Here is a 25,422-nt window from a genome sequence, read left to right as displayed (position 1 = left end):
GACCACCTTCGGGCGCCTGTTAGGTGCCAATGCTGGGCTCAGCCCTGAGTAACCTCAGGCTGGGTGAGGCCGGGCAGGTGCTGGGCTGGAGCCCGCCCTGAGCGCGGACGGGGGAGGGACCGCACTCCTCAGAAGGGCAAGGCACCCGGGACCCGGGACACTGTGTAACTGCTATTTAACCCTCACAGTCCCTCCGAGGGCGGCTGAGGCCCAGGCTACTGACTCCCCCAAGGCTCCCAGCTCCGGGGAGGCTGCCTGGCGCCTGGCTGGCTCTCAGGAAGTGCTCCCTGGAGGGACAGAGGTGGTAATAAAGGACCTCCGTGGCGCTGTGCTGCGGTTCTCACGTGAGTGCCACCATCACCCAGGGGCTCACCCACTGGGCCCCACCCTTACAGCTTGCTCTCTTTTTTAATTTATTGATTTTAGAGAGAAAGGTAGAGGGAGAGATAGGAACATCAATGATGAGAAAGAATCATTGATAGGCTGCCTCCTGCATGTGCCCCGCTGGGGTTTAAGCCTGCAGCCCGGGCCTGTGCACTGACCGGGAATCCAACCCTGACCTCCTGGCTCACAGGTCAGCGCTCCACTGCTGAGCCCCGCGGCCGGGCGCCTTTAGAGCCCTCCTGAGTCAGGAGCTGCGTGGGCCTGAGAGTTTGCATTTCTAGCAAGTTCCCAGGCGACGCGGAGGCTGCTGGCGGGGAGCACAGGTCGGCCCCGAGATGTTCGTGAGCACACGTCACTTTGGCGTGGGCCGGGCTGGGGCTGCCCTGAGCTGCGCTGCTCCCTGCAGGCTCTCTGCCAGCCTGGAAGGGCCCAGCGCGTGCCCACAGCCGATGGTCTTGTGACACTGGGTGAGTGAGAGGACGGGGCAGCCAGTCAGCCGCGCCTTAATGACCGCAGGAAGCCTGTGGCCTGAGGGCACCGGGTCAGAGCTGCCCAGACGCTGCCCAGGCCTGGAACCCAGCCAGGCGGGGCCCCTGGTGGAGGGGGGGCTTTGCAAGCAGGTCCTGGGTTTCTCCTGACCTTCGCTCCTGGGGGTCTGTGGACCAGGCGTTGTCACCCTCTGGGTAAGTGGCCCTGGTGGGGTGCGTCACCGGGGCTTTAGGCCGCTGGGCCCAGCGCACGTCGCTGCAGGCTGAGCCGTGGATTTAGAGCTGTTGCAGCCTCCGGCTTCGGAAAGGAACTTTCGACAGGCTCGGGAATCACAAACCCAGCCTCGGGCAGATCCCAACGCCTGGGCCCTGGGGGGGGCCTCTTCACCCCACCGTTCCCGGAGGTCAGCTCCCTGGGGGACGCAGAGAGGGTGGGCGACCAGGTGCTGCCGATGGCAGGCAGGGTCCCGAGGAACCCCCTTCATGGAGGGGGGCGCCCACTTAGAATTCAGGGGTGAGAAGCCGCTAGGGAGAGGCCGCCTTCAGACCCTGTTCTGACGCGGGTGAGCCCTGGAGGCCTGGGGTCAGGGGGGCAATGACCGCTGGGTCCCTCGTCGGTGGGTCTGGCTCAGGAACCGGGTGCCGGGGTTCTGGGCCGTGTGCCCTGTGGGTTTGCTCCAACTGTGCCAGGTTGACCCTCCCCACGGGCGGAGAGCCTGAAATTTTATGATGGTGCTTCCCGCAGTAGACAGATTCTGAGCACTGCCAATGGGTGTGTATTTATAAATTGTATTCATGGGTTATTATACTGACATATTATATAATCATACAACAACCAACAAAATACAAAATTTAAAGAAATAAGATAAAAATACAACTATACAAAGAAATTAAAAAAAGAAAAAATACAGACTATAAACACAAGTTTCCATGTTTTCTTCCTGCTGCCCTGGGTGTGTGAAGCCCGCTTTGGGGCGGCACCGGGGAGCAGGAGCGTGGGGGACTCTGGGGCGGTGGTGGGGCTGCAGGGTGGCCAGGAGGCTCCAGACGGAGTGAGGGTCGGAGTAGGGGTCGGTGCTACAGCTCCGCGCCGCTGGGGAAGCGGAATCTACAGGCGGGATCCGCGTGGGAGGGTGAGGGCCTGGGGGACCTGAGGACCTTGGGGGACCTGGGCCCCGGGGAGCCCGGGCAAGGGAATCCAGGGCAGAAGGACCTCGGCCGCGAAGATGGAGAGTGAGGCGATTGGGGCCCTGGCGAGTCACCGAGGCCCAGTTCTGGCAGCAGCCGGGACAGGTCCTCCACCAGGTGCCACTTCTCCTGGACTTGCTGCGGGGGAGTAACTGGCCAGTTGGTTACAAGGGCACCGCCCCCCAGGAGCAGCCCAGGCCCCCCAGGAGCAGCCCAGGCCCCCCAGGAACAGCCCAGGCCCTCCAGGAGCAGCCCAGGCCCCCAAGAGCAGCCCAGATCCCCCAGGAGCAGCCCAGGCCCCCAGGAGCAGCCCAGTCCCCCAGGAGCAGCCCAGGCCCCCCAGGAACAGCCCAGGCCCCCCAGGAGCAGCCCAGGCCCCCCAGGAGCAGCCCAGGCCCAGAGCAATCAGCCAGCCTCCCAGCTGCGGATCCGCAGTCCACTGCCCGCCCCGGAGGCCCCGCCCCCACAAGCCCCGCCCCCGATCGAGGCCACGCCTCCTAAGGCTCTGTTCCCGCCCAAAAAAGCCCATCAGGGTCCCGCCTTAGTCCGGTCCGAGACCACGCCCCCAACAGCATCCCCGCCCCGCCCTCAGCCTTAGACACTGGTCTCCAAGGCTAAGGCCACAGTCCTGCGTGGCTCCTGGCACCGCCTGGCCCTTTCCCCGCCTCCATTCCCAGCCCGAGACCATCCTGCTCAGACGGGGTCTCGCCCGCTCTCACTCACCCACACCAGCTGCTTCCGGAGCCCCTGGATGGCCCTGGCGTTGGCCTGGGACTGGGAGACGCACACGGTCAGGACGAGGCTTTGGATAGAGGGGGATCCAAGGTGAGTCACCCCACACTTCCGCCCCACCTCCTGGAGTCTTCTCTCTGCCTGCGTTTGCAGACCCGGCTTCCTCTCACCTCCCCTTCCTCCCAACCAGCCCTCTCCCGAATGACAAATGACGGCAATAAGGCAATAACCTGCGGGCTTTCAGCGCTGAGTCAGGCACTTGCTCCCCCCCCCCCCCCCCCCCCCCGTCAGGTGAGGTGCCTGGGTACAGGCGAGGCCCCAGGGGCTGCCTAGGGGCACAGGAGGAACCCCCAGGCCACCTGCCTCCCTGGGCTCTCCCTGTCCTGCTCCCGGATCCCATGAGACTGGCTGGAGGTGCCCATGGAAGGACCCCCCTCCCAGGGGCCCCTCCTTTGGCCCCTGCTGCCCTAGAGGTACCTGAGCAGGATGAGGAGGGGAAAGCTGAACGCCTGGGAGCCCAGGTAGTGGAGGGCCTGCTGGACAGCGGGTGGCAGCCGGAGGGCCACCAGCTCAGGGACCACCTGCCAGGGGGCTGAGTAGTTGGTGAAGAGGCCGCAACCCCGAGAGGAGTGGATGCTGCAGAGAGACCGGCGTCAGGGCCCAGTGAGGAGCTGCCGGCCCCTCCCTCCGCCTCCCGCCCTCGCCCTCTCCTCCCCGCACCTGCTGACCGGCCAGCCCTCCGCCTCCCGCCCTCCCCTCCCCGCACCTGCTGACCACGTAGCCCAGCGGCACGGTGGCCAGGAGCAGGCCCAGGATGAGCACCAGCTGGAAGAAGAAGGTGGAGCTCGAGGCTCGGAACCGCCGCAGGGACGCCCTGGAGTTCCTCAGGAGGGTGTACTGGGGGGCGAGCGGCAACGGGGGGCTGTCAGCTCCCATGTGCAGACACCCAGAAGCCTGGGCCCCGGGAAGTGAGGCCGGGGGGCGGGGGTGAGGGCAGAGGCAGGACGGGAGCCCCACTCAAGGTGCCCGCCCAGGGCACCCTGCTCCCTCCCGCCCCAACCGGGAGCCGCACCTTCTTGATGTAGAAGGTGAGGAATATGAAGACGCTGTGGAGCAGGGGCAGCAGGGGGCAGTAGAAGAGGCCCATCCAGATGACCGTCTGCCCCGCCACGATGTCCAGCACGTTCGTGGGCACGAGGAACTCCTCCCGGCCCAGCCAGGTCCAGAACCGGCCTGAGAACCGCTCCACCAGCATCCTGGGCACAGGGCGTGCCCAGCATCACCACGGGAGGAGCGTGTGGACCACGTCCGTCACGGTCACGGCCACGGCCCATCCCACACTCAGTCACAGGGACACACACATGTAGAACTGCTCACCCCTGGCTGCAGCCACTGGCCACCCTCAGACATGCCCAGGTCCCCCCCCCCCCCACCGCCCCATGGTGTCCCCACGTGGCTGACCTCCTAGGCAGGCTGACCAGGAAGGCGAAGGCCACGGTGAGCAGGAAGTTGAAGGTGCTCAGCTTGTACAGCTCCTCCCCCACCGAGTTCTCCCAGCACTGGGCAGAATGGTTCCGGTCACCACCCACGGGCCCAGCCACCACTCACCCACCCGTGGGGGGGTACCTCCGTGGACAGGAGCCTTGCCTGGAGCCTGATACGATTGCTAAGGTAAAGCCCCGGCCGCAAGGATACGATTCATGCAGGGAAAACCGACCGCCCGGGCTGCCACCCTGCACTGTGCTGTGTGGTGCACACAGCACCCCCTGGAGGTGTGCCCAGGTATGGGAAGCTCTACCCCCAGCCTCTCGCACAGGTGAGACCTGGAGAGGAACCAGGAGATGAAAGGGGCAGGGAGGTCCCAGAGGTGGGGAGACGCGCAGGGACAGGCCCCCCCGAGCCCCAGCCACCTGGTAGTCACAGGCGTTGTAGCCGTGGGACTCACAGCTGGTCTTGTTGCGGCCGAGGCACAGCATGGTCTGGCCCAGCGAGAAGGAGAACATGCCCAGGCTGGCCAGCTTCAGCACCACGCACCTGCCGGCCGGGATGCGGGTGAGGCTGCTACCTGCAGAGCCCGCCTCCTTCCCACCTGCCCCGTGTGGCCACGATCCCCAACGTGTGTTCCCCAGCACCTGGGTCTCCGGATGATTCACGGGAGAAGGGCTCTGTCCTTCCCCGATCCCCAGCTTGGAGGGGCACAGGCCCCGATGGGCCGTCACCATCCTTATCTATTGCAGGTGAGTGCATCCCTCCGCCTGCCGCCGGTTAATGCCCGCCCACTCCACCGCCTGTGTTCCCACACACGTGCGTGCACCCGCCTGAGCCGTTGTACACGCACACTGGGCCTCACAGGGAGACGGCCAGCCCCAGCCACCCCCGGTGCGGTAGAGCTAAGTGAGGGCTCTGCAGGCTGACCGTGGCAGGCTGGGAACAGCGGTTCTTCTGCTGAGGGAGCTGGGGGGTGGGGGGTGGGGTGGAGATGGGGCTCAGGTGGGGGAGGTTCACAGAAGGGCTGTGGGTCCACACAGGACCCCGGCCGGGAGCGGGCAGAGGGGGCTTGTGTCTGAGCCTGCACCCGGCCAGCATGAGAGCTTGACCTTGGCCAGCACGCTCGGTCCCTGTGAACCAGTTTCCCCGTCTGTTCAAAGGGGTGACGGGGGGCTCTCACTTCACGGGTCACGTGAGGGTTGTCGAGGGAAGGGTGTAAGCCCCCGGGCGCGTGGGAACCGTGAGTCCCATGTCCCTGGTTTCCCTCTGGCAAACCGGCCCTGGCCCCTTGGCGTGGCTTGGTCCAGGCTGCGGTCTGGTCTGGGCAGAGGGGATGGGGACGCCTCCCACCAGGGCCCCCTGGGACGGAGCGTTCTGGAAGCACCTTCCTGCCTTCCCTGCTTGGGACCCTGGTGCCAGGAGACCACCAGGACAGGCAGCAGTGCCCAGCCGCTCCCGTGCCTCAGCGCCCCGCCTCCCCTCGGTCCCGCCTGGCATCGGGGCCTCGCTCACCAGACGAGGATGAGGTTGACCTCGGTGTTGGGAGGGTAGCTCTCCAGCTGCACCAGGAAGACGAACAGCAGGGGGCCCAGGAAGTTGACCAGGGCGATGACCCCAGGGGGCAGGTACTGCAGCAGCACAAACAGGGTCTCCTGCCGGGAAAGCAGGGAGGGGGTGCCATGGGCCGGGGTGCCCGGTAGCTCCCTCCTCTACACCCCCTCCAGGGTAACTCTGGGGCAGGCCGCCGCGCCTGGAAGGCCCCCGGCGATGGCAACCTGGCGGCCGAGGGCTGTCCACAGGGCGCGCCAGCCGGATGGGGCCCTGACTGGGCGCGTCGCTTTAACCACTCTGAACTCAGCTTCCTCAGCTACCACCCGCCTCCTCCGCAGTCTGGCCAGGACTAAACCAACATGTCAGCTGCCTGGCACCTCCTTGTTGTCCTGCGAGTACTTGGTGGCCCAGAAGATGGCGCTGATGGCCCCGACCACCAGGAGCCCGATGAGGAAGTTGACCCGCAGGTAGGAGAGCAGATGGCAGGCTCTCTGGGCGCGCGTCTGCTGCTGCGCCAGCTGGAACCGATGTCCCTCCTCCAGCTCCACCTGCGGGGGGGGGGGGGGGGAGCAGAGGCAGGTGGGGCGGCCAGGGTCTGGCAGGGTTGGGGTGACACTGGGGCAGGGACAGGCCCAGGAGCGGCAGCTGCTTTTACCTCCCCTCCTTGTACTGTGCAGGTGAGCAGGTGAGCGCTCACACCTACACCCGCACAGCCTCTGCCTCCAGGTGTAACATCTGTGTGCACGCATGTCCACACTCACACACATACACTCTCATATACATACCACATGCTCGCTCCCTCTCTCTCTCACTCACACACACACACACACACACACACACACACACACACTCGCATGCACGCTCACATTCGCATGCCCTCACTCACCTTGAACTCGTTGCTGATCTCGTGCTGCTTGATGGTGGCTGCCTCCAGGCCGCGGATACAGAAGTCCCAGGAGGAGAAGACCTTGGCGCTGAGCGGCGACCGGTAGTCCTGGCCCAGGAACAGCTTCTGGGGCAGCCCCTTCACCATCCTGGGGGGGCAGGAGGCAGGGCCTGTGGGAGGGCGCCTCCAGGCTGCCAGCCTGGGCCGTGGCTCTGGGTCTGGGAAGCCCTGGCAGCCCCAGGGGGGCAGTGGCCTCGGCCTGGGTCGGGGAGGGGACACAGGGGCAGTGGCCTCGGCCTGGGTCGGGGAGGGGACACAGGGGCAGTGGCCTCGGCCTGGGTCGGGGAGGGGACACAGGGGCAGTGGCCTCGGCCTGGGTCGGGGAGGGGACACAGGGGCAGTGGCCTCGGCCTGGGTCGGGGAGGGGACACAGGGGCAGTGGCCTCGGCCTGGGTCGGGGAGGGACACAGGGGCAGTGGCCTCGGCCTGGGTCGGGGAGGGGACACAGGGGCAGTGGCCTGGGGCCCTGAGGGCTGCAGCCGGGGACCCAGAGATTGTACCCAGGAGGCACCTATGAGCTGACTGGAGGAGCCAGGACCGTCCTGCCAGCTGGGGGCGGGACTATGCCAAGGGAGGGTGACGGGGGGTGGGGGGGAACCCCGGCCCGTGAGGAGGTGAGGGCAGGACGCTCACCGTCGCAGGGTCCCGCAGAAGCAGAGCAGGAGGCAGGCCAGCGGGCTCAGGAGGTAGGCCAGGCGGATGCTGTAAGCGGAGCTGCCCTCGGGCCCCGCCCGGTAGGCGCCATAGAAGAGGTAGGTGTTGTTGAAGGCCTGGGACGCGGGTGAGGACCACTGAGCTTCAGTCCCTGCCCGGCTGGGTGCTAAGTGCTCGCTGACTCTCACAATAACCCCGTCACTTCACAGAGGCTCCCAGAGGCTCCCAGGGGTCAGGCGCCTGCCCGAGGCCACACAGTGTTGAGGAAGAGAAAGGCCCAGTGCTTTCAGGGCCCGGGTGCGGCGGTGCTGATCGCAGAGGCCCGCACGCGTGTCCCCGCCTGTCCCCCGCGCTCCAGGCCAGCTGGGCCCCGACGGCTGTGGGTGCTTTTCCCAAGCCCGGCTGGGGCCCAGGGGCCTCCGCTCTCTCTGACCCCATCACTGGCCTGGCCAGGCTGTCTATGTAAGACCATCCCCCTAAGAGCCAAAATGTCTCACAGCCAGCGTGGCTCAGCGGTGAGCGTCGGCCTCTGAACCAGGAGGTCATGGTTCGATTCCCGGTCAGGGCACATGCCCAGGTTGCGGGCTCGATCCCCAGTAGGGGGAGTGCAAGAGGCAGCCAATCAGTGATTCTCATCATTGATGTTTTCTCTCCCTCTTCCTTCCTCTCTGAAATCAATGAGCAAATAAATAAGTCAGTGCCAAAACGTGCTTAGAGAGGTGAGTGTCCACTTCGACTGGGGTCCCCTGAGGCCAGTTCCCTCCGGAGCCATCGCTGGGATGGGCCACTTACCCGGCCAGTGAGCACATTCCAAAGTCGGGAGTGGAGAGTGGGGACAGCAGTCGCGGGCTGGGGGTCACCAGGGCACTGGAGGGCTGCTGAGGAGGGAGAGGGCCAACAGGAAAGGGTCCCCAAGGCATAAGGGAGGATGTGCCCCCACCCACGCCATAGCTCTCAGCCCGGGAGGCCTTGCCGTGCAACAGGCTGGTCAGGTGGAGTCCCTGGCTGGACCCCAGCGAGGCTGCCCAGGCACTCACTGAGGTTCAGGGCGGGGCCTGGGTCCGGTGGGCGGAGCCAGACCAGGGGCAGCAGCACGAAGCTGGAGGTCAGAAGCACGGTCAGCAGGTTGAGCATCAGCAGGAAGCGGAGGAAGGTGAAGTAGGACTGGATTCCGGTGCCAAAGAGGCCTATGGGAGAACAGCGGGTGGGGCACGGGGCACCGAGCCAGGCTCAGCGGGGATCCCGGGGCCCTGCCACCCAGCGGTGTGGGCTCGGCCTCGCGGGACCTCTGGTGAGTGGTCCCCCCACTGGAGGCCCCTCGCAGTACCTCTGACATCCACCAGGGGGTGCTGCCGCCCACCAAGGTTCGGGCCCACTCAGGTGTGGAGGGGTGTGTGGAGGGGTGTGAGGACAGGGGGCTGGTTGGTGGGGCCGAGGGGAGCGATGGCAAGCCCGAGGCCCTCCTCCTGGTTCTAAACTGGACATTCAGACTCCCGAGTGGGGAGGCGGGAGGCGGGTGCAGGCCTTACCCCCGATCTCGTAGAGGGGCCCCTCCCAGAGCCCGAAGCCCTGGGCCAGCCGCTGCGCTGCCTCCCTCAGGCGCCGTCCCGTGGTCCCCTGCCTTCGCTGCCACCGCTGCCAGCACGAGGCCTTGGCCCCCTCGGGCTCCCACAGTTGCCTGGGATGGGGGGGTGTGATGGGGGCACCCGGAGTCGCCCACCGTGCCCACCCGGGCCAGGCAGAGCTGCTAAACAGGTGAATCCCACCCCCATTCTCTACTCCCACCTCGGGCCTGGCTGTGTCCTGACCCCCCACTCCCATCTCAGGCCTGGCTGGGTCCTGACCCCGCACCCACCTCGGGCCAGGCTGTGTCCTGACCCCCCACTCCCACCTCGGGCCTGGCTGTGTCCTGACCCCCCACTCCCACCTCGGGCCTGGCTGTGTCCTGGCCCCCCACTCCCACCTCGGGCCTGGCTGTGTCCTGACCCCCATTCCCACCTCGGGCCTGGCTGTGTCCTGGCCCCCCATTCCCACCTCGGGCCTGGCTGTGTCCTGACCCCCACTCCCACCTCGGGCCTGGCTGTGTCCTGACCCCCACTCCCACCTCGGGCCTGGCTGTGTCCTGGCCCCCCACTCCCATCTCGGGCCTGGCTGTGTCCTGGACCCCCACTCCCACCTCGGGCCTGGCTGTGTCCTGACCGCCCACTCCCACCTCGGGCCTGGCTGTGTCCTGGCCCCCCACTCCCACCTCGGGCCTGGCTGTGTCCTGGCCCCCCACTCCCACCTCGGGCCTGGCTGTGTCCTGGCCCCCCACTCCCACCTCGGGCCTGGCTGTGTCCTGGACCCCCACTCCCACCTCGGGCCTGGCTGTGTCCTGGCCCCCCACTCCCACCTCGGGCCTGGCTGTGTCCTGGCCCCCCACTCCCACCTCGGGCCTGGCTGTGTCCTGGACCCCCACTCCCACCTCGGGCCTGGCTGTGTCCTGGACCCCCACTCCCACCTCGGGCCTGGCTGTGTCCTGGACCCCCACTCCCACCTCGGGCCTGGCAGTGTCCTGGCCCCCCATTCCCACCTCGGGCCTGGCTGTGTCCTGGCCCCCCATTCCCACCTCGGGCCTGGCTGTGTCCTGGCCCCCCATTCCCACCTCGGGCCTGGCTGTGTCCTGGCCCCGGGCCCACCGAGCACCCACCGGAGGAAGCGCTTGTCCGCCATGGCGTAGGGCAGCGTCCGCAAGGGCGCCCAGGAGGACCACAGCCGCTCCATCTCCTGTTCCCACAGCTCCTCGCCCTGGGGCTCGGGCTCCGGCTGGCGGGGCCCCGGCCGCTGCATCTGGGCTCGGGGGTGGCTGAGGTCGGGGCGCGGGGCTGCGACTCTGTCCCAGGAGGGAGGTGGCGCCTGTTGCCCGAGCCTCAAGGTCTGACCGTGCAGAAGGGAAGGGAAAGACCTGCTGGAAGAGGCCAGCCTGGTCCCCCCCACCTCCCACGGCAACACCGGCCAGGGCCTCGCCCGCGGCCAAATGGGGGGAGAAAGGTCGAAAGGAAGAGGGACCCTCAGGGCCGAAGCCACGGCTGGGGGCCCAGGCCCCTCTCCTCCCGCGGCTGCCGGCCTTGCTGGTCACCCGCCACCCGGTCTCCACGTGCTGACTTCCCACGGGGAGCCGTCCCTGTCCCCGGGACCCGGTGCCCTGCAGCACCCCGGATCTGAGCTGTGGGGACCCCCTCTGTCTTCTATCTGTGGCTACTGCCCCCAAAGGAGGAGGCGTGGCTACCTCCCCAGCCACGGAGGGGCCAAAGGGACCCCCCACCCAGCACCCCTGGGCCCCGGTCTCTGCCCCCTTCCCCTCCCCCCTCCCTCCCCCTGCGCCCCACGCACCTGGGGGCAGGAGCAGTGACCCGGGAGACCTCTGGGCCCGGCTCCTTTCACTCCAGGCAGGACTGTGAGAGCAGAAAGGAGGGTCACATGACAGGAACCCCAGCTCCCGCCGCGGTCTCCCCCGCCCCTACCTCCCGCAGTTTCCTCCCTCTCCTCCGTGCAGGGCGGCCCTTCCTGTGGGCAGGCGAGGGGCGCAGGCAGCAGGTGAGGCGCGCGGCTCAGCCTCCCCAGTGCGGGTGCGTGCAGGACAGGGTGGGCGCTCCCCTCCCGCGTGGCACCCCAGCAGGCCCCCCCTCCCTGACTCCAGGGACCCCAGCCCCCAGGGGCGCACGGGGCAGGTCAGAGCCCGCTCACCCCGCCCGCTCCCTTCCTGGGGAGCCGGAGCCTGACCCCGCTGTGGGCTGCGGGCTTGGGGTAGGGGGGCAGGGGGGTGGGGGGGGGAGGCCCGTCCCTGTGTAGCCGGTGCTGTGGCCCCGGCCGACCTCAGAGGGCGCGATAGAGACTTAGCGGTGGCCCCATCCCAGCCGCCAGTTGTTTGGTAACTTCCCGCCTCGGTGGCTGCCACTCCGCGCAGGCCTGGGCCTGGGCTAGGGATGGCTCCATTGTGCCCGCTGCCTGCCCGTGAGGGTGTAAGAGGCACCCTGGCCGTTTCTCTCTCCTGGGACCCGGGAGGCCTCGAGGTGCTGCCCTCCCTCCCTGCTCCCTCCCCACGCCTTTAGGGCCCTGTCATCTCACCAGTGCTGCCAGTGGCTCCCCACCTCCCGACCTGGCCCTCCAGTCCCGCCTGGAGTGAAAGGCCGGTGCTGGGCACACAGTGGGATGGCGAGTGGGGAGAGTGGAGACAGACGGGCAAGTGTGCATGGCAAGTGCTCCATTGGGCTCAACCCAGGGAGGCTCCCCAGAGGAGGTGACGTTCAAGATGGGCCTGAGGTCATGCACGAACCAGAGGCTGGGGCACGGGTGTGCAGGGAGCAGGAGAGACGGGGGCTGCACGCTGAGCTGCCTGGTGCCTAGATCCCGCCTGAGACCACCCACCGAGGGCCACATGCCGGCTGCATGACAGCCGGACCGCCCTCGTCTGTCCCACCTCAGTCCCAGGACGCCTTTCCCACCAGTGTTTCCATTGTGGGTCCTGGCTTTGCCCACCTGTTCTTCTCTCCCGGGGGCCTCCTTCCGTGTCTCCCTCCAGCTCACTTTCTCCCTGCCCGCCTCCCAAGGCTTCTCGGACCAAACCCCCCCCCGCCCCCCCCCCCCCGCCACTGTCCAGATCCGCTCACTTTCTCAGACACCCAGGAGCCTGTCATCTGGCCTCCTGCTTGGCTGCCTAAGGCCAGGCTGCTCGGGAGAGCTTGGCGGACAAGACCCAGGCCTGGTGGGGGACACCTGGAGGCCGGTGAACCTCTCGGCCTCAGTTTCCTCATCTGCGAACTGCAGATGGCAGTGCTGATGGTGCTGACGGGCCTGGCTGGTGCGGAACAGCCGGAAGCTATGGGGGCTGGCCCCCTCCTCCCAGGCAGCACACAGGAAGCGCTCCCTCGCCGTCTCTAGCCTGATCCCCAGTCGAGCCACGCCCACGCCCAGATGGGGCGAGGGAGATAACGGGTCTGCCAGCCGCCGCCTGGGGCTGTTTGTCAAAAGGAAGGCCTTACCCAACCTGGTGTCGCAAGGCGCTGGGTGCTGGGTGCGGCTCTGGGCACCCGGTTGTTTTGATAACCGTCCTGGGAAAGGGACGGGTTTGCAGTTACTGTCCCCAAAGGAGACTTGGGGACACGGAATTCCATAGAAAGTGAGGACTTTAGCCAGAGCTGGGTGTGGACTAGACACTCGGACCTCAGGGTAGGCTGTGAGGAGGGGCCGAGGCTGGCAGGGAGGGGGCACGGTTGCTGGACGAGCGTATAGTAGGGTGGGGTGCACCCCAGGGCCAAGCCGGGTTCTGTGATGCCGGAGGCCGGCCACCACGTGCGCTGGCGGGCGGTGCAGCGGCCTGGCCTCTGGCCCCAGGTCCGCCCCTGGGACTTCGTCACTCCCTCCCCCTGACCCGAGGTCCCTCCCCCAGGCGGCGGAGCCCCAACCGCACCCAGCGGCCCTTCCCGGGACAGGCCCCTCCTCCGGCCGCCTCCCAGGTAAGAGCGAGGTCTGGGGCTTGGGGTTGGTGGCCTTGCCCCCCAGCCCTAGCGTCCAGTTCCGCGGCTGGGCAGCTCCACCCCTTCCCAATTCCTTTGGGCCCCTGGGCGCTGGGCCGAGAGTTCCTCCCCCGTCCTCCCGGGTGTGGGGGCCGGGGACTGCAGCTCCCAGCCCACCCCAGCCACCCGCAGCCCCGGGAGGGTGTGATGGGCCGGGCGGGAGGCGGGTCACGAAGGCTGGCACCGCTGACCTCCAGCAGGGAGTGGGGAGTGGCAGGCGGGCAGCTGCTCAGGCCCCTGGGCAAAGAGGCCCGGCTGTGGCTGGTCCTGGGCACTGGGCGCTGCGCTCAGCAGACTCGCTGCCTGAAAGGCCGCACCCTGCCCCTCCCTGGCCTGGCTCAGGGCTCAGGAATGGTGCACCCGGAAACTCACCGGACCTGCCCCGCCTGAAGTAGGGTGCCAGGGCGCCGCGTGCCCGCCAAAGTCAGTCCTGGCCAGTGCCCAGGTGAACCCCCACCCCCGGGGGAAGCCTGCTGGGCCCAGGCCTTAGCTTCTCCCACCTCCCACCTCCCTGCTCCTCCCATCCCACTCTCACTGCTGTCCTGTCTGGAGAAGGGGTGTGGGGAGGCCCGTGGACTGGGCGTGGGAGGGTCTGGCTGAAGGACCATCTGTGCCCTCCACCCCTTTCCAGGCTGAGGGTGGAACCCCTCCCACCCTGTGCTGTGAGGGGGAAGGGGCTGGGATTGCTTGGGGGCCTGGACACCCCCAGGGAGGAGCCTGTCTGGGCACAGTCCCCGCCGGACCTGCTCTGCCTGGGCACCGCGCCCCCCTCACCCCAGGAAGCCCCTGAGCTGAGTTTCCCGCGGGAGAAGAGGGAGGCGGGGACAGGGCGGAGTCCTGCAGGGAGCCTGCTGTCCCCGCCCCACGCCCACGGGGGCAGAGCCCGGACAAGGCCACCCTGGTTCGTTGTCCTGGGTGACAGAGCCCTCTGCCCGCGCACAGGCTGGACAAAGGCAGCCTGTTTAACGCCTGGCACCCTCCCCCGCCGGCTGCCCGGCCTGCCTGCTCCCGGGGCAGACTGTGGGGTCGCCTCCTGAGAGCTGCGCCTCGCGCTGTGTGTGTGTTGGGGGGGGGTGCTGGCTGTGGGTGGGGACCCAGCTGGAGGAGGCAGCTCACACTGTTTTGCCGGGGCTGAGGCGGGGCGGGGGCGGGGTGGGGCGGGAGGATTTCCTGTGAGAGGAAACACGCTGTGGGGTGCAGGGGTTACAGGGCGGGCACAGCGAAGGCCTCAGAGCTGCCCTGAACTTCTCACCCCGGACTGGGACGGAGGGCTGTGCCCGCAGCACCCTCCCTCCCGTTCCCAGGGACTGGGTTCCCAGGGACTGGCGCCGGGACTCCCTTCTGTCCGCCCCGCCTCCTTTCCGGGCACTGGGGGGTGTCCCTCCCGTCCACGCTGGGCTTATTTGGGGCCACTCACCTGACCACGTGCTTGGCGGTGGGCGGGGCCGGGGCAGGGGTGCCTCCCACCGTCGCCAGGGCCCGGCTGGGAGGCCGAGTGGGGACCGCTCCCTTCGCTCCCTTCGCAGCAGATGGACAGCGGGCGGCTCCGGCGGCTCTGAGCGACTCCAAGGCGCAGCCTGGCAGCGCGTGGGCGGCAGCCATGGCCTCTGTCCTCGATGCCCCTGAGACCCCCGAGGACCAGGGGTAAGTGCCCTGGGCTGGATGGACCACCCCAGGGAGAGGCAGCTGCGGGGTGAGACCCGGTCAGCCCCAGCCTGGCCCCCCCCTCTCCCCAGCAGCCGGGAGCCCAGCCCCTACGACGAGAGCGAGATGCACCAGTCCTTCCACCTGCTCATCCAGGAGCAGAGCCAGGGGGCTGTGGAGGAGGGGCTGGAGCTGCAGCCCCAGGGGCCGGGGGCCGGAGCCGGAGCCGCGGGGGCCTCAGGTGAGCCGCCTGGCCCAGGCCCGGGAGGGGATGGGGCTGGGGGTTTGGTGGGGAGGTGGCCGTCGTCTGGACCAGGCTCTCTGCTCCTCAGCCGGCAACCAGCAGGCCCTGCTGGGGCCCGAGGGCGCCACTGCGCACAGCATGGCCACGCTCCGCATCCTGGCCAGCATGCCCAGCCGCACCATCGGTGAGTGGGGCGCTGGCCCTCCACCCTGGCATGGACCGCAGCCCCTGGGCCGGGTGGGGCCGTCGGGGCATCTGTGTCCTGCAGAGCAGGCCCTTTCAGCCCCCTCCGCCCCCCAGTCCGCTGCCCCGAGCCCAGCCAGACCCGCAGCCTCCTGGGTTGTCCCAGGGATAAAAATAGGCTCCCGGCGGCCAGCAGCTGAGGTCTCCCGGGAAGGGGGCAGCGGGAGTCAGGCCTGGCCGCCTGACCGCCCGGTGCCCGCAGGCCGCAGCCGTGGCGCCGTCATCTCGCAGTACTACAACCGCACGGTGCGGCTGCGGCGCAGGGCCAGCCGGCCGCAGCTCCGGGGCCTGGGGCGCTCGGCCCGGCCCAGCCTCCGCCTGTACGACCTGGAGCTGGACTCCACGGCCCTCGCCGAGGAGGGTGAGTGGGGCGGGGGGGGGGGGGGCGGGGGGGGGTCAGGTCTGGCCGGCCAGGGTGAGGGGTGGGGGGGGGGCCCAGGTCACTGGGGATCAGAGTGAGGTGGGTGGGGGCTGGGAGGAGAGTGGGGTCCAGGAGAGGGGCAGTGGGAGGAGGCCGAGAACTTAGGGAGAGACTCAGGGTGTGTGGGGGGGACAGGCAGGTCTCTTCATGGCTGTGACAGAGAGCCGTCCAGGCCCGAGTCTGTGGGCAGGGGCCTAGGGTGGGCAGCAGGCAGGCCTGTCCAGGGGCAAGGCCACGGCGGTGGGAGGGCAGGAGGGCGGGTGGGCGGAAGGGGTGCTCGGGGACCCATGGGCGCCCCGGTTCTTTCCTGCAGAAAAGCGGGTGCTCCTGGTGAAGGAGCTGCAGGGCCTGCCGGTGGCCCAGCGGGACCACGTGCTCCGGGGGATGCCCCTCAGCCTGGCCGAGAAGCGCCGCCTGCGGTCAGTGCCCGCCTGGGCCGAGGGTGGTCCCGGGAGGGCGTGGGGCCCCACCCTGGCCCGGCCCTGACCCGCCGCCTCTGCCGCAGAGAGGAGATGCGGTCCCCGAGCAGGAGGCCGCGGGGCCGCCCCGGGCTCCTGGGCTGCTGCAGCCGCCTCCGATACGCCTGCGCGCTGGTAGGAGCCTCCGCGGGGCTCCCCTCAGGGAGGGGCCCTGGGCAGCTGGGCTGGGGGGCCACCTGCCTGTCCTGGGCTGTCCTGCGCGTGGGGACCCGCCTGCAGGACCTGCCGGTGCTGTCCCCACAGGCCTCGCACGACCTGGGGCTGGGGCTGCTGTCGGGGCTGCAGGCCCTGGTGCCCTGGCACTACGCCCTGAAGCGCATCGGGGGCCAGTTCGGCTCCAGCGTGCTGTCCTACTTCCTGTTCCTCAAGACCCTGCTGGCCTTCAACGCGCTGCTGCTGCTCCCCCTGCTGGCCCTCCTCGTGGGCGTGCAGGCCGCCTTCCCGCCCGCCCCCCAGGGCCCCGCCCCCACCTTCACTGGCCTGGAGCTCCTCACCGGAGGGGTGAGGGTTAGGGGCACTGGGCCAGAGGGGCACCCTCCGGTCTCCCCTGGGGAGACCCCCGCCCTCCACTGTGACTCCGGGGGCCGCAGACAGCTCTCCTCGCTGTCCCGACACCTGTGGGGCCTGGGAAGCCCTGATGGCCGAGGCCTGTTGTCCACCTCCGTGCTGTCCTTGTGGCCCTGCCCTGGCCTCCCTGATGGGTGCCCTCCCTCTGCCCCTGGAAGCCACGGGCGGGTCAGGCGAGGGGAGGGGAGTCCCTGACGCGGCCGGGCCTCCAACGCAGGGCCGCTTCACGGACACCGTCATGTACTACGGCTACTACAGCAACGCCACCCTGAACCAGCCGTGTGCCGACCCACCCGACGGCGGCCAGTGCACCCCCGAGGCAGCCAGCCTGCCCTACAACATGCCCCTGGCCTACCTCTTCACCATGGGCACAGCCTTCTTCATCACCTGCTTCACCCTGGTCTACAGGTAACGGCCTCCACCGCATGACCCTGGCTCTGAGCACCAGTGATCCAGCCACCCATCCACCCACCCACCCATCCATCCACCCATCCACTCATCCATCCATCCTTCCATCCATCCATCCACCCATCCACCCACCCACCCATCCATTCATCCATCCATCCATCCACCCACCCACCCACCCACCCATCCATTCATCCATCCATCCACCCATCCACCCACCCACCCATCCATTCATCCATCCATCCATCCACCCACCCACCCACCCATCCACCCATCCACCCACCCACCCATCCATCCACCCACCCACCCATCCATCCACCCACCCACCCATCCATCCACCCATCCACTCATCCATCCATCCTTCCATCCATCCATCCACCCATCCACCCACCCACCCATCCATTCATCCATCCATCCACCCACCCACCCACCCACCCATCCATTCATCCATCCATCCACCCACCCACCCACCCACCCATCCATTCATCCATCCATCCATCCACCCACCCACCCACCCATCCTCCCACCCACCCACCCATCCACCCACCCATCCATTCATCCATCCATCCATCCATCCTTCCATCCATCCATCCATCCATCCATCCATCCATCCACCCACCCACCCACCCATCCATCCATCTACCCACTCATCCACCAATCCATTCATCTATCCATCCATCCATCCATCCACCCACCCACCCACTCATCCACCCATCCATTCATCTATCCATCCATTAACCCATCAACCCATCCATCTATCCACCCATCACTCCATCCACCCAACACTCACTGTGCTTGGGGCAGGAAGATAAGTGAGGAGCTTGCTGTCCAGGCGAGAAGGCAGACCAGTGAGAGGCTGGGGGTGTGCCCAGGAGTCACGGAGCACTGGGGGAGGAGCCAGGCTGGCTTCCTAGGGGAGGTGGCACTGGCCTCAGGGCAGGCTTAGGGAAGGGAGGAAGGTGTTTTGGTTTTGGGAGCCAGCGCAAAGCCCTGGGGGTGAGCCCACAGCTACTGCCCTGTCCCGGCAGGAGCAGCGGCCCTGCCTGGGGTCCGAGTCCGACCCTTCTAGCCTCGAGGCGCTGGTGGGCCCCGGGTTTGCACAGGGCTGGCCTAAAGTGGCCACAGGCCCACACCAGGCGCCGAGAGCTGGGCGGGAGGAGGGGGCTCCTCTCCGAGGGGTGGGCTTTGGCTGTAGGGAGTGTCCTGCTGCCTTCTGGCCTCCGCTCCCCGCCCTCACCCTCCCCACCCCGTCCTCACAGCATGTCCCACTCTTTCGGGGAGAGCTACCGGGTGGGCAGCGCCTTGGGGGCCCATGCCATCACTGTCTTCTGCTCCTGGGACCACAAGGTGACTCAGAAACGGGCCTCCCGCCTCCAGTGTGACAACATCCGGACCCAGCTGAAGGTGCGCCACCCGGGCCAGGGGCCACCCCACCCTGAGCCCTGCAACCCCGTCCCAGCCACTCAGCTCTCCTAGACCTGGACGTGGGTGGGGGTGGGGGTCCTCGTCTTGCCCTCAGTGCCCGGCAGTGCCTCCCCGGCCGAGGCTGGTCAGTACTCCCCCCCTGGCCGGTCTCCTGTGCGCGTCCGCCCTGGGCTGCCCGTCTGTTAGCGCCACGGTCCTTGGACGTGGAGGGGCCATGTCAATGGCAACGTATCCTCACAGCGGGTGTGCGTGCTGGGGGCTTTGATGGAACCTGTCCCCGCCCTGCGAGGCCTCCGAGTGTCCCGCCCTCTCCCCCTCCCCCTCCCCTCCCCCTCCCCCTTCCCCCTTCCCCAGCAGGAGGACCAGGGGCCGGCGTGCTGCGGAGGGAGAGGGTTAGGTTGGCTTTGGGGTCCCTCCGGGGTCCTTATGTCCTCTGGTCCCCGGCCCGAGGGGCTCCTGCTGGGATGCACCCTGGCTCCCCCCAAGCCGCCTCAGGCGAGAGCCGCTGTCTCTCTGAGCCACGGGAGGAAACAGGCACAGAGGTTCAGTCCCCTGCCCCAGGCACAGGGCCAGAGGGTGGCGGAGCTGGGCCTTGTGGAAACTTCTCTGCCCTTCTGGGGCTTGTGCTGCAGGATTGGGCTTCGCTGCCCTCGGGGAGCTTCCAGAGGGCAGGGGGGGGGGACCCCACAGCAGCAGGACCACTTAGGAGGCGGAGCTGGGAGGGAGGGGGGACGGGTGGGAGAGGCTGGGGTGCAGCATGAGCCTGGGTGGGAGCAGGCTGACGCCGGGCTGGTGGGATGGGGCAGGGCACAGCCTGGGGTCCCAGTTCTGTGCCCTGTCTGTGCCAGGAGGCGGGCCAGGAGCTGGGGAGGGACAGGCGGCGGCATTGGGGGTGGGCGCCCCTCGGTCCGGCTCAGCCTCCCTGGTGCCCCGCGTGCCCCGTGTGCCCCGTGTGCCCCGCATGCCGCGCGGCTGTGCCGTGGGACTGAGGCCCCGCCACCCGCAGGAGCTGCTGGCCGAGTGGCAGCTGCGGCGTGGCCACCGGAGCGCGTGCGGGAGGCTGCGCCGGGCGGCCGTGCTGGCGTTCGTGTGGCTGCTGTGTCTGGGCATCACGCTGGGCTGCACCGTGGCCGTCTACACCTTCTCCGAGCACATGATCGAGGTGAGGGGCGGGGGGCAGCCTCAGGGGCAGACCTCCCTGGGCTGGGAAGGGTCCCCGTGACCCGCACCCGCCGGGCCAGGAGTCAGCGGGCCCCGCCCCGCCCCGCCCCCTGGACGCCTCCCTCAGGGCCCACCTGTCTCACACTCTCCCTTTTCCTCCTTCCTTTTCTCTTCTCCTTCCCCTTCTCTTTTTCTCACACCTGGGCCCACCCCCTCCCTGGGTGGTTTGAACATGAGGCCTGGGGTGACGTATCTTGGGGGCGAGGTGCTCCCTGCCAGTTCCTCCCCCTCCTGCTGTGGCACCCAGCCCCCCAGGCCCATAGGTGGACCTGCCACCCCCAGTGGCCGAGGCACCTGTGGTGACCACCGCCCCTCCGCCCAGCAGAGCCCTGTGCCTGCTGACCGGGAGGGGGCGCTGCTGGCCCTGCCCCTGGTGGTCTGCCTCCTCAACCTGGGGGCCCCCTACCTGTACCGCGGTCTGGCCGCCCTGGAGCGGCACGACTCCCCGGTGCTGGAGGTGTACGTGGCCGTTTGCAGGTAGGCGGCCGGGGGTCAGGCGGGCTTCCTGGGGGGCGACCTCTCCGGCCAGGCGCCTCTCCCTCAGCCTCCGTGCCCCTCGCCTCGCAGGAACCTCATCCTCAAGATGGTCACCTTGGGGATCCTCTGCTACCACTGGCTGGGCCGCAGGGTGGCCGCGCTGCAGGACCAGGTGCGGGGGTGGGGGTGGGGGGGCCTGGTCTGCGGGCGGCTGGAGGCCGGGGGCTGGCCGGGGGGGCGGGCGGGCCGGCTGACGCTGCCCCGTGTCAGTGCTGGGAGAACTTCGTGGGCCAGGAGCTGTACCGCCTCATGGTGCTGGACTTCATCTTCACGCTGCTGGACACGCTCTGCGGGGAGCTGCTGTGGAGGTGAGGCCCGCGTGGCCCTGCGCTGCCTCCGGCGCCCCCTCCGGAGAGCTGAGCATCCCCACCTGCACCGGCGGGCTCTCGGGCCGCCGACCTCCCCCTGGCTCTCTGGCCGCCGACCTCCCCCTGGCCCTCGGGCCGCCGACCTCCCCCTGGCTCTCGGGCCGCCGACCTCCCCCTGGCTCGGGCCGCAGACCTCCCCCTGGCCCTCGGGCCGCCGACCTCCCAGAGAGGGACACGTCTCCACCCACAGCAGCTTTCGTGAGACTTTAAATGGGGGAAACATGAGCAGGATGGGACCTATTTTTAGGTTGGAAAGGAAAGGGGTCAGTCTAACCCAGATCTGGACAGTCTAACCCAGCGGTTCTCAACCTGTGGGCGCGGCCCCTTTGGCGGTAGAACGGCCCTTTCACAGGGGTCGCCTAAGACCATCCTGCATATCAGATATTTACATGACGATTCATCACAGTAGCAACATGACAGTTATGAAGTAGCCACGAAAATAATGTTATGGTTGGGTCACAGCATGAGGAACCGTATTTAAAGGGCCAGAAGGTGGAGAACCGCTGGCCTAACCGCAGTCCGGCGCAGAGACAGACAGGGTGGGAGAGAGACAGGAAGGACATTTCCAAGTGCCCAGGGCCGTGTGGGCAGCGTCCCAGCTCTCCCTTCCCGTGTTTCCTTCGAGCACCGTGGGCCTCGTAGCCGCGCAGCTACAAGGGCTGGGCCCACGCCTGGGTGCGGGATTAGAAAAAGGCTGAGGCAGGGACCCCAGTGCCCTCCCCTCGCACCAGCTGGGCCCGCGGTGGGCAGGCAGGACGGGCAGGGACGGTGGGCGGGCAGGGATGGAGCCGGGCAGGGACGGAGCCGTGTGGGCAGGTGCCCCTGGGGCGGGGGGAACGGCGTCCGGGGCAGGCCCTGCGTGTGACAGGCTCCTCTGCCAGGCTCATCTCCGAGCGGAGGCTGGGACGGGGCAAGCCCGAGTTCGACATCGCCCGGAACGTGCTGGAGCTGATTTACGGGCAGACCCTGACCTGGTGAGCAGCGGCCAGGGCCCTCCCGGCCTGGGGACCCCCAGCTCTTTTCCCTGGGACCACAGCGAGGCCGCCCCCAGGCACCTAGTCGCAGCGTCCTTCCTGGCCTTGGGGGGAGAGGGGCGGGCACGGGCAGCGTGTTCCCATCCGGAGCCAGGCGGGCGGCAGCTCTGGCGCTGGGGTAGCACGGGGCTCAGGACCGCCCCCAGCCCCCGGTCTGCACCCCACCGCTCCCCAGGCTGGGCGCCCTCTTCTCGCCCCTCCTGCCGGCCGTGCAGATCATCAAGCTGCTGCTGCTCTTCTACGTGAAGAAGGTAGAGGCGATGGCGGGGCCCCGGGAGGCGGGGGGCACGTGGGTAGCCCGGGCGGGCTGCTCAGCTGGCAGGCACGGCGCCTGGGACGTGGGAACATTCCCTGACCCAAGTGGCAGGCTGGCAGCCAGGGCCACACCCCCCCACCCCCTCCACCCCCGCATCGCCGCCTTAGGCAGGCTGGGAGCACCCACCGCCATGGCCATTGCTGGGGACTGTGCCAGGCTCAGGCAGGGCTCTGGGCAGGGCGCTAGGAGCCGCTCTCAGCCTCAGGCCACAGCCGTGGGAAGCGACTTCCCTGGGCCGCCTTCTCATCTGTGCACTGGGCAGTGCCCAGGGGACAGCCGGGGACCGGGAGGCAGCGGAGGTGGCTGGTGGCAGCAGCCCTTCTGCATCCAGTGACCTGGACAAGCCAGCCCCCCTCCCCCCTCCAAGCCTGGGCTCCCTCTGCACCAGGGTCCGGTGGTCACTGCCTCCCCCTTGGGCTCAGGCCCTGAGTGCCTGCCTCTCGGCCGCCTGTCCTGTCCTGGGGCCTCGCTCAGGCCCCACTGGCCTGCCTCTCCTCCCCTGAGAAGGCCAGGGGGTTAGGGGGTGGCAGGGCAGTGGACGAGCGCAGCCTTTGTCCCCAGACCAGCCTGCTGGCCAACTGCCAGGCGCCCCGCAGGCCCTGGCTGGCCTCCCACATGCGCACCGTCTTCATCTCGCTGCTCTGCTTCCCCTGCTTCCTGGGGGCCGCCATCTTCCTCTGCTACGCCGTCTGGCAGTGAGTGGGCACGGCCTTGGCAGGCGGGTCACCCCAGGGTTTGGGAGGTGCTGCTGGGGCCGCAGCGTGGGGTGGAGGTGGCCTGGGCCCAGCCAGGGCTCCGGCCACCCTGCCCTCTCCCTCACCTCCTCCCCTCCTCCCCCTCTCCCACTCCCCCTCCTCCCTTTCCCCCTGCCCCTCCCTCCCCCTCTCCCTCCCCCTCCCTCCCCCTCCCCTCCCCCCTCCCCCTCCCTCCCCTCCGCCTCCCCCTCCCCTCCCTCCCCCTCCCCCTCCCCCTCCCCTCCCCCTCCCCTCCCCCCTCCCACAGGGTGAAGCCCTCAAGCCTCTGCGGGCCCTTCCGGAGCCTGGACAGCATGTACGAGGCGGGCAAAGTGTGGGTGCGGCGCCTGGAGAGGGCCGGCCCCCGGGTCTCCTGGCTGCCCTGGGTGCACCGCTACCTGGTGGAGAACACTTTCCCTGTCTACCTGCTATCAGCCCTGCTGCTGTGAGTGCCCGGGCCCCGCCCTCCCCCCTCCCTCCTCCCCCCTCCCCCTCCTGCAGGCCCAGCCTGACCCCTGCCCTCCCACAGGGCTGTCATCTACCTCAACATCCAGGTGGTGAAGGGCCAGCGGAAGGTCATCCGCCTCCTCAAGGAGCAGATCAGCAATGTGGGTGCCCCCTCCGGCCCCCCTCCAGCCCCCCTCCTGCCCCCCCTCCTGCCCCCGACCCCTGCCCCCTGCCCCCTGCCTCCTGCCCCCTGCCCCCTGGGGGTGGGTGCTTCAGGGCCTGGGGCCAGGTAGGGGGCGGAGCGTGGGGGGTGCAGAGCAGCCAGGAAGAGAGCCCAGCTCCGCCCCCATTGCTCTGGGAGCTGGGGACCCTGGGCCAGGCCAGGCCCTGCCCGGGTCCCAGCCTTGGGGGCTGCAGGTCTGAGCTCAGCCTGTGCCCAGCGGCCTTCCTGGTGGGGCCGCGGCTCACTCAGCGAGGCCATGCTGCCTTCTGCTCTCCAGACTGAGGTGGTGGGTTTGCGTTGTGTAAGCCACTGGCTCTGTGGTGATTGGTTAGAGCAACAGGGGGCACGGACACCAGCCCCATGACAGGCGTTCTTACCCCTTTCACACGGTGACGGGCGGCGAGGAGGTTTGCCGGCAGCTCCTCAGTGGTGGGGCCTGGGCCCTTCCCCTCCCCTGGGCCACTGGGGGCGCAGGCCTGTGAGCACCCGCTGCCCAGCTCTGGGGGCGCAGGCCTGTGAGCACCCCGCTGCCCGGCTCTGGGGGCGCAGGCCTGTGAGCCCCCCGCTGCCCGGCTCTGGGGGCGCAGGCCTGTGAGCACCCGCTGCCCGGCTCTGGGTTGGTCGTCCTCCTTGTCATGGTGCCTCTTTCCCCTTCTTTGCACTTTTCTCACCTGCGAGCTTCCCCGGGGCGGTCTGGATGGGGCGGTCTGGACGGGGCGGTCTGGACGGACAGACGGACATGTCTGCTCTCTCGCCTTCCCGGCCCGGCCTTCCTAGGAGGGGGAAGACAAAATCTTCCTGATCAACAAGCTTCACTCGGTCTACGAGAGGAAGGAGAGGAGCGGGTGAGGGCTTCGGGGGCGGCTCCCGGGCGGGTGCCTTCCCCAGGGGCATCGCGTGGCGGGTGGGAGGGAGGTGGCTGCTGGCTCCCGGTGGGGCATTTGGGGGAGGGGCAAGGTGGTTACATTGGTGAGAAAGTGAAGGCGCGGCCTGCAGGGGGTGGGTGGAGCTGGGCCTCTCAGCCCTTTCCCTCCTTCCTCCCGCCACGCCCTCTCTTGGTAAGTTGGGGGGCAGCCTCACTGGCCGTTCTCCCCGTGGGGTCAGCACAGATTCAGCTTCGTTCCCCTGGGCCCGCAGGAAGCAGCCCGCCTCACCCCTCAGCACAGTTACTTGTGGTTAAGCCCAGGGAGAGGGAGATGAGGTCAGACAGACAGACAGGCGCCTCAGCAGGGGGCGGGGGGGGTGTGTGTGCAGGCTGAGCTCCGTGGGCCGAGGTCCCTGGCTCCTCCCGGCCTCCTCCAGCCCCTCATGTCTCTCCGGAGCCTCTTGACTCTCTGGGCGGCCAGGCGGCCAGGCGCTGCCTCCGCGGGTGCAGAGCCCCTCACTCCCCCCCCCCCCGGCCACCCCCCCCCCCCCCGCAGGGCTGGCAGAACCCAGGAGGGAGCGGCGCCCCCGGCCCGGCCTGCAGACCATCGGGCAGCCTAGCAGGACCAGGACGGGCCTGGCAGCCCTGCACCTGCTCACCCACCGGGCTCAGTTCCCACGGCTCTGCAGACCCCGACGCACCCGACACTGTGTGGCCCCTCAGGCGGCCCTGCTGGGACCCCGGGAAGGTGACGGGACTCACAGCCCATCCAGGGCTGGAGCTGGAGGGTGGCCGAGGGGCTGCGGCGCCCCCAGAGGACCCTGGCCTGCCTGGGCCTCTATTTATTCTGATTAAATATGTTTTGCAAAACGGGCTCGTCTTGTGGGAGTCTGTGCTCAAGCCCTGCTGCCCAGGTGTATGGGGCCTGCCCCCCCTTCCTCTCCCCTGCCCCGGGGTCACCTGCAGGCCTCCCATCCCCGCCCCCAGTCCCCCCGCCCTGGCGATGACCTGCAGGCCTCCTGCACGTGCCCCTTCAGCTCCTCCTCCGGGCTCTCTCCTTGCCACACCGGGTCCCCACTGCCTCACCAAGTGCCCAGGCTGTTTCAATACTGACACACTGGGCTCCAGTGATCAGCGAGGGCGCTCTCTGGTGGCCAAGCTCCAGATGGCAGGACCGGTGCGGCCCAGCTTGAGGGACCCTAGGATCAGCCTGAGCCAGGGGTGCACCAGGCAGGCAGGGACAAGGGGGCGGGAGGCGAGCCA

The 25,422-nt window shown here is 68.6% G+C and overlaps 2 protein-coding genes across 14 annotated transcripts; one reads left to right on the top strand and one right to left on the bottom strand.

Annotated features, from left to right (window-relative positions):
- Positions 1-1,641: 1,641 nt before the first annotated feature.
- TMC8 (transmembrane channel like 8) lies at positions 1,642-13,211 on the bottom strand. 3 transcript variants are annotated; one of them, XM_059671406.1, is made up of 18 exons: positions 13,178-13,211; positions 12,453-12,521; positions 10,804-10,865; positions 10,121-10,295; positions 8,961-9,109; positions 8,469-8,618; positions 8,224-8,309; positions 7,411-7,547; positions 6,718-6,865; positions 6,209-6,379; positions 5,793-5,932; positions 4,703-4,826; positions 4,254-4,351; positions 3,865-4,048; positions 3,559-3,689; positions 3,270-3,428; positions 2,784-2,862; positions 1,642-2,198 (listed from the first exon to the last, which is right to left on the bottom strand). In XM_059671406.1, exons 4-18 carry the CDS (start codon positions 10,258-10,260, stop codon positions 1,950-1,952), a joined length of 2,145 nt encoding a protein of 714 aa, XP_059527389.1. In that variant the 5' UTR covers positions 10,261-10,295; positions 10,804-10,865; positions 12,453-12,521; positions 13,178-13,211; the 3' UTR covers positions 1,642-1,949. The 3 variants fall into 3 exon arrangements, with proteins under 3 accessions (XP_059527389.1, XP_059527388.1, XP_059527387.1); XM_059671405.1 differs by lacking the exons at positions 10,804-10,865; positions 12,453-12,521; positions 13,178-13,211 and having other exon boundaries at positions 3,559-3,617; positions 10,121-10,696; XM_059671404.1 differs by lacking the exons at positions 10,804-10,865; positions 12,453-12,521; positions 13,178-13,211 and having other exon boundaries at positions 8,224-8,306; positions 10,121-10,688.
- Positions 12,747-25,032, top strand: TMC6 (transmembrane channel like 6). 11 transcript variants are annotated; one of them, XM_059671392.1, is made up of 22 exons: positions 12,788-12,926; positions 13,329-13,431; positions 14,516-14,630; positions 14,723-14,871; positions 14,963-15,058; positions 15,320-15,478; positions 15,852-15,957; positions 16,044-16,131; positions 16,261-16,518; positions 16,802-16,992; positions 18,249-18,393; positions 19,421-19,576; positions 19,958-20,112; positions 20,203-20,284; positions 20,383-20,480; positions 21,422-21,514; positions 21,750-21,825; positions 22,452-22,585; positions 22,893-23,069; positions 23,154-23,232; positions 24,072-24,139; positions 24,716-25,032. In XM_059671392.1, the coding sequence occupies exons 3-22, from the start codon at positions 14,587-14,589 to the stop codon at positions 24,777-24,779; spliced, it is 2,418 nt and encodes an 805-aa protein (XP_059527375.1). In that variant the 5' UTR covers positions 12,788-12,926; positions 13,329-13,431; positions 14,516-14,586; the 3' UTR covers positions 24,780-25,032. The 11 variants fall into 11 exon arrangements, with proteins under 11 accessions (XP_059527382.1, XP_059527375.1, XP_059527373.1 ...); XM_059671390.1 differs by having other exon boundaries at positions 14,513-14,630; XM_059671389.1 differs by having other exon boundaries at positions 14,441-14,630.
- Positions 25,033-25,422: the final 390 nt, after the last annotated feature.

The sequence above is a fragment of the Myotis daubentonii genome, chromosome 16, assembly GCF_963259705.1.
Source record: "Myotis daubentonii chromosome 16, mMyoDau2.1, whole genome shotgun sequence".
NCBI lineage: Eukaryota > Metazoa > Chordata > Mammalia > Chiroptera > Vespertilionidae > Myotis > Myotis daubentonii.
The sequence above is the reverse complement of the archived record's forward strand: the minus strand, read 5'-3'. Positions and strand labels throughout refer to the sequence as shown.